At 45.8% G+C, this 15,839-nt stretch overlaps 1 protein-coding gene across 1 annotated transcript; it reads right to left on the bottom strand.

Moving 5' to 3' along the window:
• Positions 1-4,291: 4,291 nt before the first annotated feature.
• Positions 4,292-7,909, bottom strand: LOC140069012 (protein kinase C delta type-like). The gene is made up of 10 exons (XM_072114357.1): positions 7,464-7,909; positions 7,005-7,111; positions 6,693-6,863; positions 6,419-6,510; positions 6,237-6,299; positions 5,764-5,902; positions 5,476-5,667; positions 5,176-5,304; positions 4,774-4,993; positions 4,292-4,620 (listed from the first exon to the last, which is right to left on the bottom strand). The coding sequence occupies exons 1-9, from the start codon at positions 7,855-7,857 to the stop codon at positions 4,856-4,858; spliced, it is 1,425 nt and encodes a 474-aa protein (XP_071970458.1). The 5' UTR covers positions 7,858-7,909; the 3' UTR covers positions 4,292-4,620; positions 4,774-4,855.
• Between the last annotated feature and the right edge of the window lie 7,930 nt (positions 7,910-15,839).

Below are 15,839 nucleotides of genomic sequence, written 5' to 3'. Positions count from 1 at the left end.
CTTCACGGCACTAATAACGTGTTCATTCTCCAAAACTCTACGTGTTCTAGGTGGTCAGTTTAAAAGTGAATTTATATAAAATGTTTTTTCGACAGAAAGGTTAATGTTTCGTTATCTGTGATTTTTGAAATGTGCTTGTTTACGAAGAGCGATACAAATACTTCTCTGGAAAGGCCTGTAGAGCATGCAGGTGCTGATTTGTGAGGAGAGGAAGGACATGGAGGAGCAGGATGTGTGAGGAGAGGGAGGACATGGAGGTGCAGGATGTGTGAGGAGAGGGAGGACATGGAGGAGCAGGATGTGTGAGGAGAGGGATGACATAGAGGTGCAGAATGTGTGAGGAGAGGGAGGACATGGAGGTGCAGGATGTGTGAGGAGAGGGAGGACATGGAGGTGCAGAATGTGTGAGGAGAGGGAGGACATGGAGGTGCAGAATGTGTGAGGAGAGGGAGGACATGGAGGTGCAGGATGTGTGAGGAGAGGGAGGACATGGATGAGCAGGATGTGTGAGGAGAGGGAGGACATGGAGGTGCAGGATGTGTGAGGAGATGGAGGAGCAGGATGTGTGAGGAGAGGGAGGACATGAAGGTGCAGGATGTGTGAGGAGAGGGAGGACATGGAGGTGCAGAATGTGTGATGATAGTGAGGACATGGAGGTGCTGATGTGTGAGGAGAGGGAGGACATGGAGGTGCAGAATGTGTGATGATAGTGAGGACATGGAGGTGCTGATGTGTGAGGAGAGGGAGGACATGGAGGAGCAGGATGTGTGAGGAGAGGGAGGACATGGAGGTGCAGGATGTGTGAGGAGAGGAGGACATGGAGGTGCAGGATGTGTGAGGAGAGGGAGGAGCATGATGTGTGAGGAGAGGGAGGACATGGAGGTGCAGAATGTGTGATGATAGTGAGGACATGGAGGTGCTGATGTGTGAGGAGAGGGAGGACATGGAGGTGCAGAATGTGTGATGATAGTGAGGACATGGAGGTGCTGATGTGTGAGGAGAGGGAGGACATGGAGGTGCAGAATGTGTGATGATAGTGAGGACATGGAGGTGCTGATGTGTGAGGAGAGGGAGGACATGGAGGAGCAGGATGTGTGAGGAGAGGGAGGACATGGAGGTGCAGGATGTGTGAGGAGAGGGAGGACATGGAGGTGCAGAATGTGTGATGATAGTGAGGACATGGAGGTGCAGGATGTGTGAGGAGAGGGAGGACATGGAGGTGCAGGATGTGTGAGGAGAGGGAGGACATGGAGGTGCAGGATGTGTGAGGAGAGGGAGGACATGGAGGTGCAGGATGTGTGAGGAGAGGGAGGACATGGAGGTGCAGGATGTGTGAGGAGAGGGAGGACATGGAGGTGCAGGATGTGTGAGGAGAGGGAGGACATGGAGGTGCAGAATGTGTGAGGAGAGGGAGGACATGGAGGTGCAGGATGAGTGAGGAGAGGGAGGACATGGAGGTGCAGGATGAGTGAGGAGAGGGAGGACATGGAGGTGCAGGATGTGTGAGGAGAGGGAGGACATGTAGGTGCAGAATGTGTGATGATAGTGAGGACATGGAGGTGCAGGATGTGTGAGGAGAGGGAGGACATGGAGGTGTAGGATGTGTGAGGAAAGGGAGGACATGGAGGTGTGAGGAGAGGGAGGACATGGAGGTGCAGGATGTGTGAGGAAAGGGAGGACATGGAGGTGTGAGGAGAGGGAGGATATGGAGGTGCAGGATGTGTGAGGAGAGGGAGGACATGGAGGTGCAGGATGTGTGAGGAGAGGGAGGACATGGAGGTGTAGGATGTGTGAGGAAAGGGAGGACATGGAGGTGTGAGGAGAGGGAGGACATGGAGGTGCAGGATGTGTGAGGAAAGGGAGGACATGGAGGTGTGAGGAGAGGGAGGATATGGAGGTGCAGGATGTGTGAGGAGAGGGAGGACATGGAGGTGCAGGATGTGTGAGGAGAGGGAGGACATGTAGGTGTAGGATGTGTGAGGAGATCGAGTGAGCTGGCTCCTGAACTGCTTCCTATGAAACATATAACAGGGAGCCACAGGCCAGTCAATCACCCCACACCACTGGTGTGGCTCACTGACAGGAGCCAGCTCCCGTCGTTCACAAACAAAAGCTGTCGGTTAGAGCCGTCTCGTTCGTGAACGACACATTACTAATGGAGGTGCTGGATGTGTGAGGAGAGGGAGGACATGGCGGTGCTGACCATGTGTTGAGCATAAGTACATGGGAAACAACATCAGGTCCTTTAAACACAGAGGATCTGCACCTTTGGCTCCTGCCATCTACTTGTGGATCTGGGGTAAGGGCACAGACAAGGCCAGATCCTGAGGAGCTAAGTTGTTACCAGACACCAAGCACTGACTTTGGCATTAGCCTGTTTCTTATTTCTAGGATTCCATTTGTGTTGAATGGAGCGTAAAGACTCATGTTTGACCTGTTGTTCAGGAAATTTGTAAAATAGAGACATTCCTTTTTGTGAGGGTGGGGGACCCTGAAGTCAGACCCCACCGATTGTTATCCCCTAACATTTTGTATATAATGAAAGAGGACCTGTCACCTCTAAAAACTGCTCTAGGAACTGCTTAATAAAATAAGCAGCTCTTAGTGCTAGAACAGACGCTGCAGTGTTACACTGCTAGCGTTATCGGAAAGCTCCGATAACGCTAACAAACACTGCATTGCTATACAATGGAAAACGCTGGACCGCGCTCTAAGTTTTTACAGGTGACAGGTCCTCTCTAATCCTGTCAATGGCAGTATGGGGCAATATCTCTTTCATGCATCCCTCTCCCCTCCTACATTTTGGGGGTCATTTACTAAGGGCCCGATTCGCGTTTTCCCGACGTATTAACCGGATATTTCCGGTATTTTGCTGCACGCGATCGGATTGTGTCGCATCGGCGCCGGCATGCACAATATGGAAATCAGGGGGCGTGGCCGAACGAAAACCCGACAGGTTCGGAAAAACCTCCGCATTTAAAAAAAAAAAAGTGTCGCTGGACTCGCGCTTACCTTCACCAGGAATAGGCCAGTGAACTCCATTCCGGCGGACTTCAGCGGGGCAGCGCCACCTGGTGGACGTCGGAGGAACTACCTTAGTGAATCCCGGCCGGACCCAAATCCACCGCAGAGAACACACCGCTGGATCGCGAAGGGACCGGGTAAGTAAATCTGCCCCTCTGTGTCTGCTGTTATAGTTTTTGTACACATAAGGCCCCTATCACACACAAGTATGCTTCGCCTGATAAGATTGGGAATAGATTGTGAGCCCCATTGGGGACAGGGACTGATGTGACAAGCTGTGTGCAGCGCTGCGTAATCTGTGTGCGCTATATAAATAAAGAATTATTATTATTATTACGCCTGGGCCGGAACCTGAGTGTAACATAGCCGTAAGTTAACTGTATGATGAGCGGCTAGCATACGTCTGCCATAGAAGTGGATTGTGCCCGCTACTGTGAGCACAACATATATCACTGTAATTCATTCGGCTACCTTACGGCTGCCTTTAACGATTGTGTGAAAGTATCCTTAATTTGTAGATTTATAATTTATTGTATATGAGGAAACTGAAGGTTGGATGGCTTGATGTACTCAAAGCCTAATATGTCTTAAATGCATTTTTAACAGCATATTGTCATAGCTTCCAGAAGTGGTCATGGTGGTCTGGACAACTTGGACAAGAAATGTAAGTCACAAGATTTTCCTTGTACTGTTTTCCATTGAAGAGTCTACAAAGCGCCTGTGTAAAACTTCTAAGGTATATAAACACGACCGTAGGAGGAAGGGGGGTATGTACGGCTGAAAGCTTGCGGCTGCACATACATCCCCCACAGGCCGGCAATGGGTGCACGGAGCGATACGGTGATGCACACATGCCATACAAGGGGACATGTCCTATCTTTCCCCGTGTGCACGCCCGTACGCTGTGTATCTCTGTGGAGAGGGGAGGGGTCAACCCTCCTCCTCTCGATGGTGCCAAATGTATGGAATGGGAGCAAAGTTAGGAAAATAGTGGTAGAAGAGAGTACAGCATGAAGGAGGGGGGTTCATGGAGCTCTCTTTCAGCTACAAAGAAGAGTTATATTGTAAAACTAAATAACTCCACGACGGGTTAGGAAACGCTCTCCACAATTTTCAGTTGTTTGTTAGAAATGATTTACATTAGTACTTAAAACCTCATGTCACCCCAATAACTTACACCTTACTTAAAGAAGAAGATATCAGAATAAAACAGAGAACTATAATTAGGAGAGAAGATTATTTATTCTCAGGCTATGATGATGTGATGATATAGCCGGGGTAGATAATGGGTAAATGCCCCTCTATTAGTTTTTTTGTCCCTCTCTGCCTCTTCTTCTCCCCTTTATGATGTGGCTGAGGGTTTAGTATTCGGGGCTTTGTGGTCTGGTGGTGCCACATGTACATAAAGAGTAAATTGCAGATGTAGCTCCTGCAGATTAGCTGTAGGGGGCAGTATCCTGATTCTTTTGGTTAAAATACTGATGACTGCAGTAAAGTCCAGCAACAGGGCAGGAGACGGGAGGTAACTGGGTCGCTGGTTTCTTGCCTTATCAGCCGCATCATTCTCCTCAGATGTGTAGATGGAATTTCTTCATTCTACAAGATACAACCAGGGACAATGTATCATAAACCAGGAGATTCCCGAGGGGTAACTATTTGTGAATGAATCCTGTAAACAAGTAAAAAGTCCAGAGTTCGGGGCGTCCTGTGAGAGAGCAGCCGGGTCACTACTCATGTAGATAAACTCACCTTTATCCATAAGTAAGAATGTGTTGTGCACTGGGTGGAGATCCTAGGACCTGGCCGGCTTCATGTATGGCCGTCTCTGCAATCACCTCCACATGTGGCTGGTGTAGGAGAACCCCTGGAATAGTTCTCTGTCCTCTGATGTTATTGGGGTCTTTCTGGCTTCTGCAGATGATAGTAGGGCGGACAGAGGGACCGTGTGATGGGACGTCACTGCTTCACTCTAGGAGAGAAGATACAGACATGAGATGAATAATGAGAACAGGACTTGTCCTAAGTGTAGGTGGTATCTGTGCAGGAGCAGAGCTGTAGTGAGATCTTACTGACATTGAGTGCCCATAGAAATCCTACATCTGACAGATCTATGTGTCGCACTGTTGGTTCCTATCGTTTCCATGTACTTACTGGTAGCATTACATATGGAGGGCGAGCTCTTCCTGTCCAAATGTCCGACCAGTCGACATCTGCAAAAAATGGGTGTCTGCTAATAGTTTTGCAGAACTTCTGCCTCTTCTTAGGTGACTTACGGAAGACCTATGATAAAATAATTGGAAATTGTAGTTACTGGATGGAACACTGATTATAGAATCATTAATGTCAGGTAAACATTTGCTACATCTATTACAATCAAATAATTAGCATAGCCCAATAATAATCCTATTTGACCTTTTTGGGTCTCATTGAGATATGACTGCATATACTCACCCCTTTTAAGATGTTACGTATTTGGTGATGCAGGTTACAGGGATACTCCAAACTGAAACTGGCGATGGACTCCAAGATTTTATTCGAGCTTTCACCCTCGTAGAAAGGGAAATGCCCTGTGGCCAGTTCATAAAGGATGACACCCAAGGAGTAAAAGTCCACACTGTTATTGTACGGCTTATTTAGATGAATCTGTGGAAGCATCATGGAAGATTAATCACATGGTAAAGAAATAACCTGGATGTATCATAGACGCCATACTGAGGGCACAAGACCTGTATTCCTCACCTCTGGGGCCATGTAGCCGGGAGTTCCTGCATACTCTGTGATGGTTTCCGAGGAGTAGACATCAACTGCAGCGAGGCCGAAGTCAGCTATTTTAATGTGACCCGTGCTGTCCATCAGAATATTTTCTGGCTTAAGGTCTCTATGAAGACAAGGTTTGGCAATAAGCAGAGTCATGGAAGGATTATGGATGGAGTAGTGGACGGTTACATGAAGCCTCCATCTCTATGGATAGTTACTTATAGGAACAGAGATAATCTCCTCTATGAACAATGCTTCCATACATCATCCGACATAGCGAAGCAGATGACACCTCCGTCTATCTCCATGTATAAATTTGGAGGCATTCCCAGATAGAGCAGAGGACTTATGGACCTGTATAGAGACCATCCTATGGCTCCATGCAATGTGTCCTATAAGATATCTGCACTATGTAGTGTGTTAACCCCTCTGATATTATTACATGCTCTAGATACCTGTGTATTATGCCTCTTGCGTGCAGGTACTTCAAGCCGCAGATGATCTCCGCTGTAATAAATCTAATGAGAAAGAAGAAAACATTGATCCTCATCAAACACCAGCAAAGTAATCGGCTACAAACCCAACATCTACTGGACAATGGTAAATACATGACATATAATACACAACGTGCAGGTACCTGGTGGTCTGGATATCACAGGGGGCTCTACTGTTAATAAAGTGTAGGAGTTCTCCTCCGGTGACGCACTCCATTACGAAAAATATGTAATCCTGGAGAAGATACAGAAAAAATATACTACAGGACATGATGGGGACATTCTCCGTTCTGGCAGCCTAGATATGTCTACATGTAGTAGTTTTACAAGTCTTACAAGCTGCGAGGAGGGGTCTACTGATGTCTCTACTCATGTGTTGGATGAGACCATCTATGGAGACACATAGAAGATTCCTACCTGATTCTGGGTGGCTCCAAAGCAGTGGGTAAAAAGGTGACACTGGGAGGTGATCTCAAGGACCTGGCGCTCAATGAAGATGGCATCTCTATCATCTTCTAGTAAGACTCGCTTCTTTATTATCTTCACAGCAAGGTCTTGTCTGCTGGAGGGGTGCGAGGCCATCACCACCTGGAGGAGACAGAGGGCTGTGAACATGGGTCTGATCTACCATGAGGTCAAGGAGCTTTTATTTAGAGTTATAGGACAGGAAATAATCCAAAATCCATAAAGCTACCTCCAAGGAGCGATGTATGGTCAGCAATCACTTACCTTCCCATAACTTCCTGATCCCAGCAATTTATGGAATGTCAGCTCTTCCATTCTGATATGGGTGGGCACTCTGGCTATACCTCTTGATGATCGGGAGTCACAGTCTCCTTGAGGAGCGAAAATATTAAATTATATTGGGTGAAATGGGTAAAACAGTCTCCAAGAGTAATGTTCCTACTTACCACTAAGACAGTTTTACTATAGGACAGTTTATATAAATTCGGCCACAGTTTTATTTAGTGATAGTAATAGATTATAGAAACTAGGCTGATTTTGTTCAGAAGCAGCGCCACTGTGATCTGCAGGTTGTGTGTGGTATTGCAACTCAGCCGTATTCACTTAAACAGAGCTGAGCCTCAATACCAGACACAACCAGTGACCTGTCATGGCGCTGTTTAATAAAAACACAGCTAAGTAGCCATCACTTAGTCCTTATATCTACATCCTGGCAGCTCCTACCTGCTTCCATCATCAGACTTTGTTTTGGTCTGTCACCTATTGGGTGGTCACGGCTCAGCCTTTGTCTTTTGGCCAGTGGATGTTCAGACCCGGATGAATTTTGGGGTCTCCTTCTCTTCAGGATCCTATGGGGAGTCTGATCCTGGAAGCTGATTCCGGCTTCCAATTCGGGGTTCAGCTTTTGCCTTTTGGCCTTTGGGTGTTCAGACCCGGATGAGTTTTGGGGTCTCCTCCTCTTTAGGGTCTTATAGGCCTGATATGTGGTTGGGGGCTTCCTAACCTCATCATTACGCTCCAAGATGCTCACTGGAGCCTTCCTCTTGCGAGGTGGTGGTCCATCCTCGCTCTCACTATCACTCCACACCTTACACTTTCTCTTTTTTGCGCGCTTCATATTCGCTATGAACACAGCAAAAAAAATCGCCTCTTCCCAGTATTTGGTGAAGAAACACAAATGATTTTTGCATTCTATTTCCATGAAGCCGGTGACAACGTGATATCATAAAGCAATGTGACCTCATGGGATTCCGTGTGACATCATGAACTTATTTACATATTCAAACTATCCACAAACCACAACTCTATGTGTATAGATAATAAAGTGATCAGAGCGTTACCATGGAGAATTCATATAATTATAACCTTGATATTGCATATAATTGGCAGTCAGTTACTATACACACCGCCATGCTGTAATGTTTGTGTTGTATGGGACAAGACCCAGAACTGAATGGAAATGTTGTTGCTCATGCAGAATGCTGGGATGTAACTTCTGGGGGTAGGTGACTGGGTTGGAGCCTTATTGGGCCCGCACATGGAGTCTCATACTAAACATCTTAATTTACAGACTGTTACAGATTTTACATTAGGTCCCAGCGGCTTTATGATCGAATAGTTAGGTTACTGCCCATGATGGACATATTGGGGGTAATTTACTAAGGGCCCGATTCGCGTTTTCCCGACGTGTTACCCGAATATTTCCGATTTGCGCCGATTTCCCCTGAATTGCCCCGGGATTTTGGCGCACGCGATCGGATTGTGGCGCATCGGCGCTGGCATGCACGCGACGGAAATCGGGGGTCGTGGCCGAACGAAAACCCGACGGATTCGGAAAAACAGCCGCATTTAAAACAAAAAATCTGTCGCGGAGCTTGCACTTACCTTCACTCAGCCCGAGCCGGTGAACTCCAGTGTGTTCCGATGCTTTTCAGCGCAGCAGCGCCACCTGGTGGACGGAGGATGAACTACCTTAATAAATCCCGGCCGGACCCGAATACAGCGCAGAGAACGCGCCGCTGGATCGCGAATGGACCGGGTAAGTAAATCTGCCCCATTGTCCCCTAAGACTATATAATCATATTTTCTGATGTGATGTCTGTGGTCTTGTGTTCTAGAGGTTTACTAAAGAAGACACGGGCACAATAAATAAATTACAATTAGTTTTTATTGCTATAATATATTTTTAATATAGTTTTAATTCGAACTATCAAACTATCCAGTGTAATTTATAGGATTTACTGCATAAAAAGGCGTAAAGCAGAGGAAGGCGAAAATAAGAAAAAAAAAAGGGCAAAGCTGCAGCTCACCTCCAGCGCATTATTGATCATACGCGGAGCCGGCAAAGGACCCACCTCGTTTGGGAAGGCAAAGCAACTGGCAAAATAATCCAATGGTCCAGCCAGGTTCTAAAGCGTGTTCAAAATTTATTCGAAAATATCAATACATCCACAGTGTAAATCCTGTCCACCAACGTGTTTCAGACGGTGTGACCGTCCTTTAGTCATGGTCTCAGGACTAAGGACGGTCACACCGTCTGAAACGTGTTGGTGGACAGCATTTACACTGTGGATGTATTGATATTTTCGAATAAATTTTGAACACGCTTTTGAAGGCGAAAATAACCCCCATGTGAGGGGGAAAAAATTCCTTCCTGACCCCAAGAGCTGGCGATCGGCTGCTCCCTGGTTCCCTGCAGTGATAGCGCTGGATGGTGCCCTGTCACACTCAGGCCGGCTGCACACGTGGACGCTCTATGAAAAACGGACTATACACTGGATGGATTTCAGGATGTAGCACAGTCCAGGGGATGGGACTCCCTGCATCATATATGACTACAAAGCACAAAGTTCCCTCCTCTGCAATGTGGTTGGTCCTAAAATCCATCCAGGATGTGGATAAACCAACAATGTGTGCAGCCGACCTTATACAGTGTGTTATTTTATATCTAATTTACTCTTCTATAACTATATTATTCTTATCTTATCTTGACTCTGTGGTATCTATAATAATCTTATTCCAGTAGTACAAATCTTATTTTACAGGGCCACATCTGCCATGAAGCGAGATGAGCATCTCACCTCATGTGGTAGATAGCAGAGCCCTGAGGCACTACATGGGAGGGTGTGTGTGTGTGTGTGTGTGTGTGTGTGTGTGGGGGGGGATGTATATATATTGGCGCTGTATCTAAAATAATTAAGGGTGGTATATAATATATTAACTTTAGGGTTTTCATCTTCTTTTCTTCTATACTTGTTTCTAACTATAATCTATATTATTCTTAGGTTTATCTTCTATAATATTTTCTATCACTATTCTATACTACTATATTACTTCATAATAACTTCACTTTTTTCTTATTACTATACCTATATGATTCTTATCATATTGGTATCTTATTTATCTTCACTGAATATATGTAATCTCTTATATGTGGCTAAACATGTTCAACCTTTAATAAAAATGGAACCATCATAAAAAGAACCTACCCACAGATATTCACTTTCTTTTTGTATTTTAGGTTTTTTCAGTTTTTTTTTACATGATAAATAATTTTGTACAGGTGACACGAGGTCACTGATATTCTCAGATTATTATAATGTCTTTTGTATATAAATATTACTCTTCGCAGAAATCATTCATTGGCAGATAAAACCTTTTAACCCTTTAACGACTTGTGACTTAAGAGCACATCACAGGTCGGCAGCGGATGCATGGAGAGGGCTCACGGGCTGAGCCCTCTCCATAGCCGGTAATTCTTTGCTGCATATCTCAGAAAACACTTACCGGTAACACCTGCGGTCGGTGCTAAAATAAAAGTTATAGATTTTTGATTGTGGGGAGTGAAAAATGGAAATGAAAAAACAAAAAAGGGACAGGTCTTTGGTTGCGTTTACAAATGCAGCGCTAGTGTATAGGGAAGGGCCTCGACCTGATGACATGTGAATGAGCTCATATGGGATGGGGCCAAGTCCCGCCCACAGACCCTAGCGTTGTGTTTGTAAATGTGTGAATGTGTCTATTCATATCCTTAGTTTTCCAATAGCTGAATACCGATGGCTATTGGTTATTAATTCTTACCATGTACTATGTTATCATATATCACTGTAGTATTACAAGACCAGGGGAACCAAAAAAATACACAGCAAGACAATAAAAATAATGAAAGTACACAAGATATAAGGGTGAAAATAGAGAATTTTATTGAAATAGCAATTTTATTGATGAGGGGGGCGATTGATTTGATAATTTCCAAATAAAAGTCAAGGATATTTTAAATCCACTGACTTTTGTTGATTGAGGGGAAGGCGAAAAAACCCTTAAATAAGGGGAAAAATTCCTTCCCGACTCCACCTAGGGCAGTCAGACTAGATCCCTGGAATAACTTTTCCTTAATCCAGGGGAAGGCGAAAAAACCTCATTCAGCCAATTAGCTTTACATGAGGAAAAATTCCTTCCCGACCCCATGCATGGCAGTCAGACTAGTCCCTGAATCATATACTAAATAATTTGTTTCTGGAAAGTGAGCTAAATTTTATTTAAAATTTTGAGGGCGAAAATTAATTTGTTTTGGGGCATTTGTGTTGATCCAGAGGAAGAAAAGAAAAAACCCCTTTAAGACAATTTGTCCTGATTTAAGCGAAAAAACATTCCTTCCTGGCGCCAAAGATGGCGGGAAATATTCCCTGGATCAAGTGCCCATACTCACCTGATACTCACCATAAAGATGGAAATCTGTGGTCTCAGGGTGGTCTAAGAAAACGCAGGCTTGAAGGGTCGTCGGGTCGGCCAGAGGTCAGAAGAATTAGAGCCAAGAGACTGGGGCAGCAATATGATGACAAACGGCAGTAAAGCAGCAGAGAGAGGTCATGTGCGGGGCAAGTCAGGGTCAGGTCTACAAGCAGTGGGGGGAGGAGGCACAAAGTTCTGGGAAGGAGGCATAGGGGTTACCCCCCGGCCTAACCCGATGGTTTGTCACCAGAACAAGATGGAATGGGTGGCTGTGCTCTCCTAGTCTCCAGTTCCTCCCAGCAGATGGTTCGGAAAAATGGGTGGTCTCTGATGTTACCGGACACACCCAAGCGCATCTCTGGATCCTTCTGTAGCAGGTTCAGTATAAGATGTTTTAGGTCTTCATCAAGCCATGATGGAATCTTTGGCTTCTTTCTGGTGATCGAGAGAAAGACCTTTTGCATCTGGTTGAGGTCATAAAAGGGGGATTTCCAGATGACATTTTGGAAACAACGATCCCAAGACCCCACCAGTCCACTGCTACAGTGTAAGGTTTATCCAGGTGCACCTCTGGGGCCATGTAGCGGTATGTTCCAGTCTGTCCGCAGATCTTAGTGGAAGCAGTCAGACCGTCCTGCGCCAGCCCCAGGTCTATAATCCGGATATGACCATCTTCATCCTGCATGATGTTGGCTGGTTTGATGTCTCTGCAATGAAAAAACAACATTAATACTTGTTATAATAGGTGTCATGAAGAAAGAAGAATATCTTGTTAGAAACTGCACCACTAGTGTCCATGGATGTATATGGTACTGACATCTCCAAAAACGGACACAGCCCATGGATATCAGTGGTGTCCCAAAATCACATAAATGTAGTTTCTCTTACTGATGGGCGATGCCATGCCCATGGAGGAACTGGATGCGTACAAGCTCGATGCTAAGCTTGCCCCTCCGAATAATCAGTGACTCGAGGCTGCCGCCGGACAGATACTCCAGGATGAAATACATATGGCGCTTAGACTTCAGTGAGGCACTGAGTTGAGACACGAATGGACAGTCTCTAGCAGCCAGGAGTATCCACCTCTCTCGCTCTAGGATATAATATAATATAAAGTTCTGATTTCTCCTTCCCTCTCTGCTAATGCACGGTTCTTGGTTTGTAAACTGAGGCTGCAGGGATCACACTAAAGGAAATCAACCATTTGATTTGATGCATTATGGGCCAAACATACCTTGAGAATGCTGTAGCTACATTGATGCAGAAACATATCTTATTAAATCCCTGAACTGAGTGCTCCCAGAGAACGTTGTATTCACAGTGTTGTACCTGACAGGCAGGAGTAATCAATCACTGCACAAACTCCCAGCTGCTTTGTATGAGTCACCCAATCAGACTTGGCTTACTGACTCTATGGATAAAGCACTACACATGATAAGAGCTTTCTCGCAATAAAAGGTAGTCAGTGACTACATGAATAATCAGAAAGAGGCAGAAATCTGATCTCTTATCTGACAAAATACAGGACTTCTACTTTATGTCCAGAAGTGCCATGACTTAAGGATGCAGAATATTCAGATTCTGTCAGCACATCTCCACACTGTGCGACTAAAAATACCACAGTCACTTACAGTATATATAATGTCACCTGGCTAACAGAAATGTCCCACACTGTGCTCCTAGATAATATTTATCCCCATAACCAAAGTGACCACACTGCCCCCTCCATTATCAAATATACCCCCAAATTTAAACCACTCTGTGCCGCATGCATATATCAAAAATGATATTGCGACCCTGAATTCAAAAGCTTCATGAACTGCTCCTCGGCCTTCGTTATTTATTTAATAGAATGCCCATGCGGCCTCCAGTACGTGGGCCGCACAACCCAACAACTTAAAACAAGAATGAACAGTCATAGGTGTAACACAACGAATGGGTACATTAAACATAGTGTCTCAAGACATGGTTATACACACCACCAAAAGGATTTTTCAGCCTTTTCAGTCACCCCGATCGAACATATCCCTGATGGGAATGATCGTTTTAATCTTTTGCGCAAAAGAGAAATGTTCTGGATTTTTAAAATGAACTGCCTCACCCCCAGTGGCCTAAATGAGTCATTAGAAAACAACTTTTAATTCTTCATTTAAAAAGAAATCATTTCCCCACAACCCATACCCTCCACTTTCCCCCCCCCCCTCCCCCAGTCAACCCAACCCACCACACAGTCCCCCCCCTTTAGCGAACCAATACTATTAATATTGATATTATTCTTCACCATCAATATGTATATGTTTTTTTAAAAAAACTTCTTTTATTTCTCAATTTAATTGTAATCTAAATTGTTCTCCCAGTCATTGTTTTGTTTTGTTTTTTCCCTCCTCAGTGCAGCTTTGCCACAGTGTAGCTTTGCCACACTGTCCTGCATTCACTACATACCTAGTAATCATACTATGTGGCCCCACTAGATGGCAGACATCTTTCTGGTTAGATTCTCCTGTGCGCATGCGCCAAATTTCGATTCTCCCGTGCGCATGCGCCAAATCTAGATTGTGGCGCGCGCCGCTCCCACCAGTCGGCATTAGAGATGAGCGAACACTAAAATGCTCGGGTACTCGTTATTCGAGACGAACTTTTCCCGATGCTCGAGTGCTCGTCTCGAATAACGAACCCCATTGAAGTCAATGGGAGACTCGAGCATTTTTCAAGGGGACCAAGGCTCTGCACAGGGAAGCTTGGCCAAACACCTGGGAACCTCAGAAAAGGATGGAAACACCACGGAAATGGACAGGAAACAGCAGGGGCAGCATGCATGGATGCCTCTGAGGCTGCTTAAACGCACCATTATGCCAAAATTATGGGCAACAGCATGGCCATGACAGAGTGACAGAATGAAGCTAGATAGCATCTAAAACATGCAATAATTGACCCTGACACTATAGGGGACGGCATGCAGAGGCAGCGGCAGCAGGCTAGAGAGTGTCATGGCGACATACCCTAAATGGACTCAGGCTTCAAACCAATGGGTGGCAGAGAGGAACCAAAGGAGGTGAGCAAGAAGTGCTCAAATAATATCGGTACATGATAAAAGTTTGCCAGTATATTTTGTGGATTACACAGCAGGGTGGCGACAAAGTTAACATGGAAGCCATGAAAACAACCCAAAATTCTGCCTGACACAGCTCGTTTGATAAGGGGACCATGTATGGAGGCAGTGAACTAGTAGTAGATTAAAGGTGCTGCAGTTAAAACTATGTTAGTTGGATCTTGGCATGGAGCTGGCGCTCCGCTGCCAGGCGAGCTTTCGCCAATCCAAGCCCCTGTCTCTAGGCTACTCCCCAAACAGCACTTTTGTATAAGATCAAGTGTAGTAGCGTTCTTATAAGTTTAGGATATGCCGGGTGAGGGGAATGTAAACAGATACGCAAGAAGCGCATGATGCGCATGGAGCTGGCGCTCCGCTGCCAGGCGAGCTTTCGCCAATCCAAGCCCCTGTCTCTAGGCTACTCCCCAAACAGCACTTTTGTATAAGATCAAGTGTAGTAGCGTTCTTATAAGTTTAGGATATGCCGGGTGAGGGGAATGTAAACAGATGCGCAAGAAGCGCATGATGCGCATGGAGCTGGCGCTCCGCTGCCAGGCGAGCTTTCGCAAATCCAAGCCCCTGTCTCTAGGCTACTCCCCAAACAGCACTTTTGTATAAGATCAAGTGTAGTAGCGTTCTTATAAGTTTAGGATATGGCGGGTGAGGGGAATGTAAACAGATGCGCAAGAAGCGCTGAAATAATATCCCTAAATGGTAAAAGTTTGCAAGTATATTTTGTGGATTACACAGCAGGGTGGCGACAAAGTTAACAACTTTGATGTGGAATGCCCTGTAATAGCTCTTGGGCGGTGTGCCTTTTATCGCCTAGGCTCAGCAGTTTCAGCACCGCCTGCTGTCGCTTAGCGACGGCACTGCTGCTGTGCCTAGAGCTACCGACTGATGGCGCCATGCCCACGGATGGTAATTCGGAGGAGGAGGAGGTGGAGGAGGGGTGGGAGGAGGTATAGTAGGCCTTTGAGACCTGGACCGAGGTAGGCCCCGCAATTCTCTGCGTCGGCAGTATATGACCAGCCCCAGGGTCAGACTCGGTCCCAGCCTGCACCAAGTTAAGTGTAGTAGCGTTCTTATAAGTTTGGGATATGGCGGGTTAGGGGAATGTAAACAGATGCGCAAGAAGCGCATGATGCGCATGGAGCTGGCGTTCCGCTGCCAGGCGAGCTTTCGCCAATCCAAGCCCCTGTCTCTAGGCTACTCCCCAAACAGCACTTCTAAGAACCTTTTGTATAAGATCAAGTGTAGTAGCGTTCTTATAAGTTTAG

This window comes from Engystomops pustulosus, chromosome 7 (genome assembly GCF_040894005.1).
Source record: "Engystomops pustulosus chromosome 7, aEngPut4.maternal, whole genome shotgun sequence".
NCBI classification, from domain to species: domain Eukaryota; kingdom Metazoa; phylum Chordata; class Amphibia; order Anura; family Leptodactylidae; genus Engystomops; species Engystomops pustulosus.
The sequence above is the reverse complement of the archived record's forward strand: the minus strand, read 5'-3'. Positions and strand labels throughout refer to the sequence as shown.

What these genes read in the sequence shown, in the direction of transcription:
- LOC140069012 (XM_072114357.1), bottom strand. Translation starts at nt 7,857, where the DNA reads ATGAAGCGCGCAAAAAAGAGAAAGTGTAAGGTGTGGAGTGATAGTGAG. An exon ending in TTGGAGCCACCCAGAATCAG is followed by an intron (nt 6,511 to 6,692) that starts GTAGGAATCTTC and finishes TATCTTCTCCAG; the next exon opens with GATTACATATTTTTCGTAAT. An exon ending in CTCCATATGTAATGCTACCA is followed by an intron (nt 4,994 to 5,175) that starts GTAAGTACATGG and finishes CTTCTCTCCTAG; the next exon opens with AGTGAAGCAGTGACGTCCCA.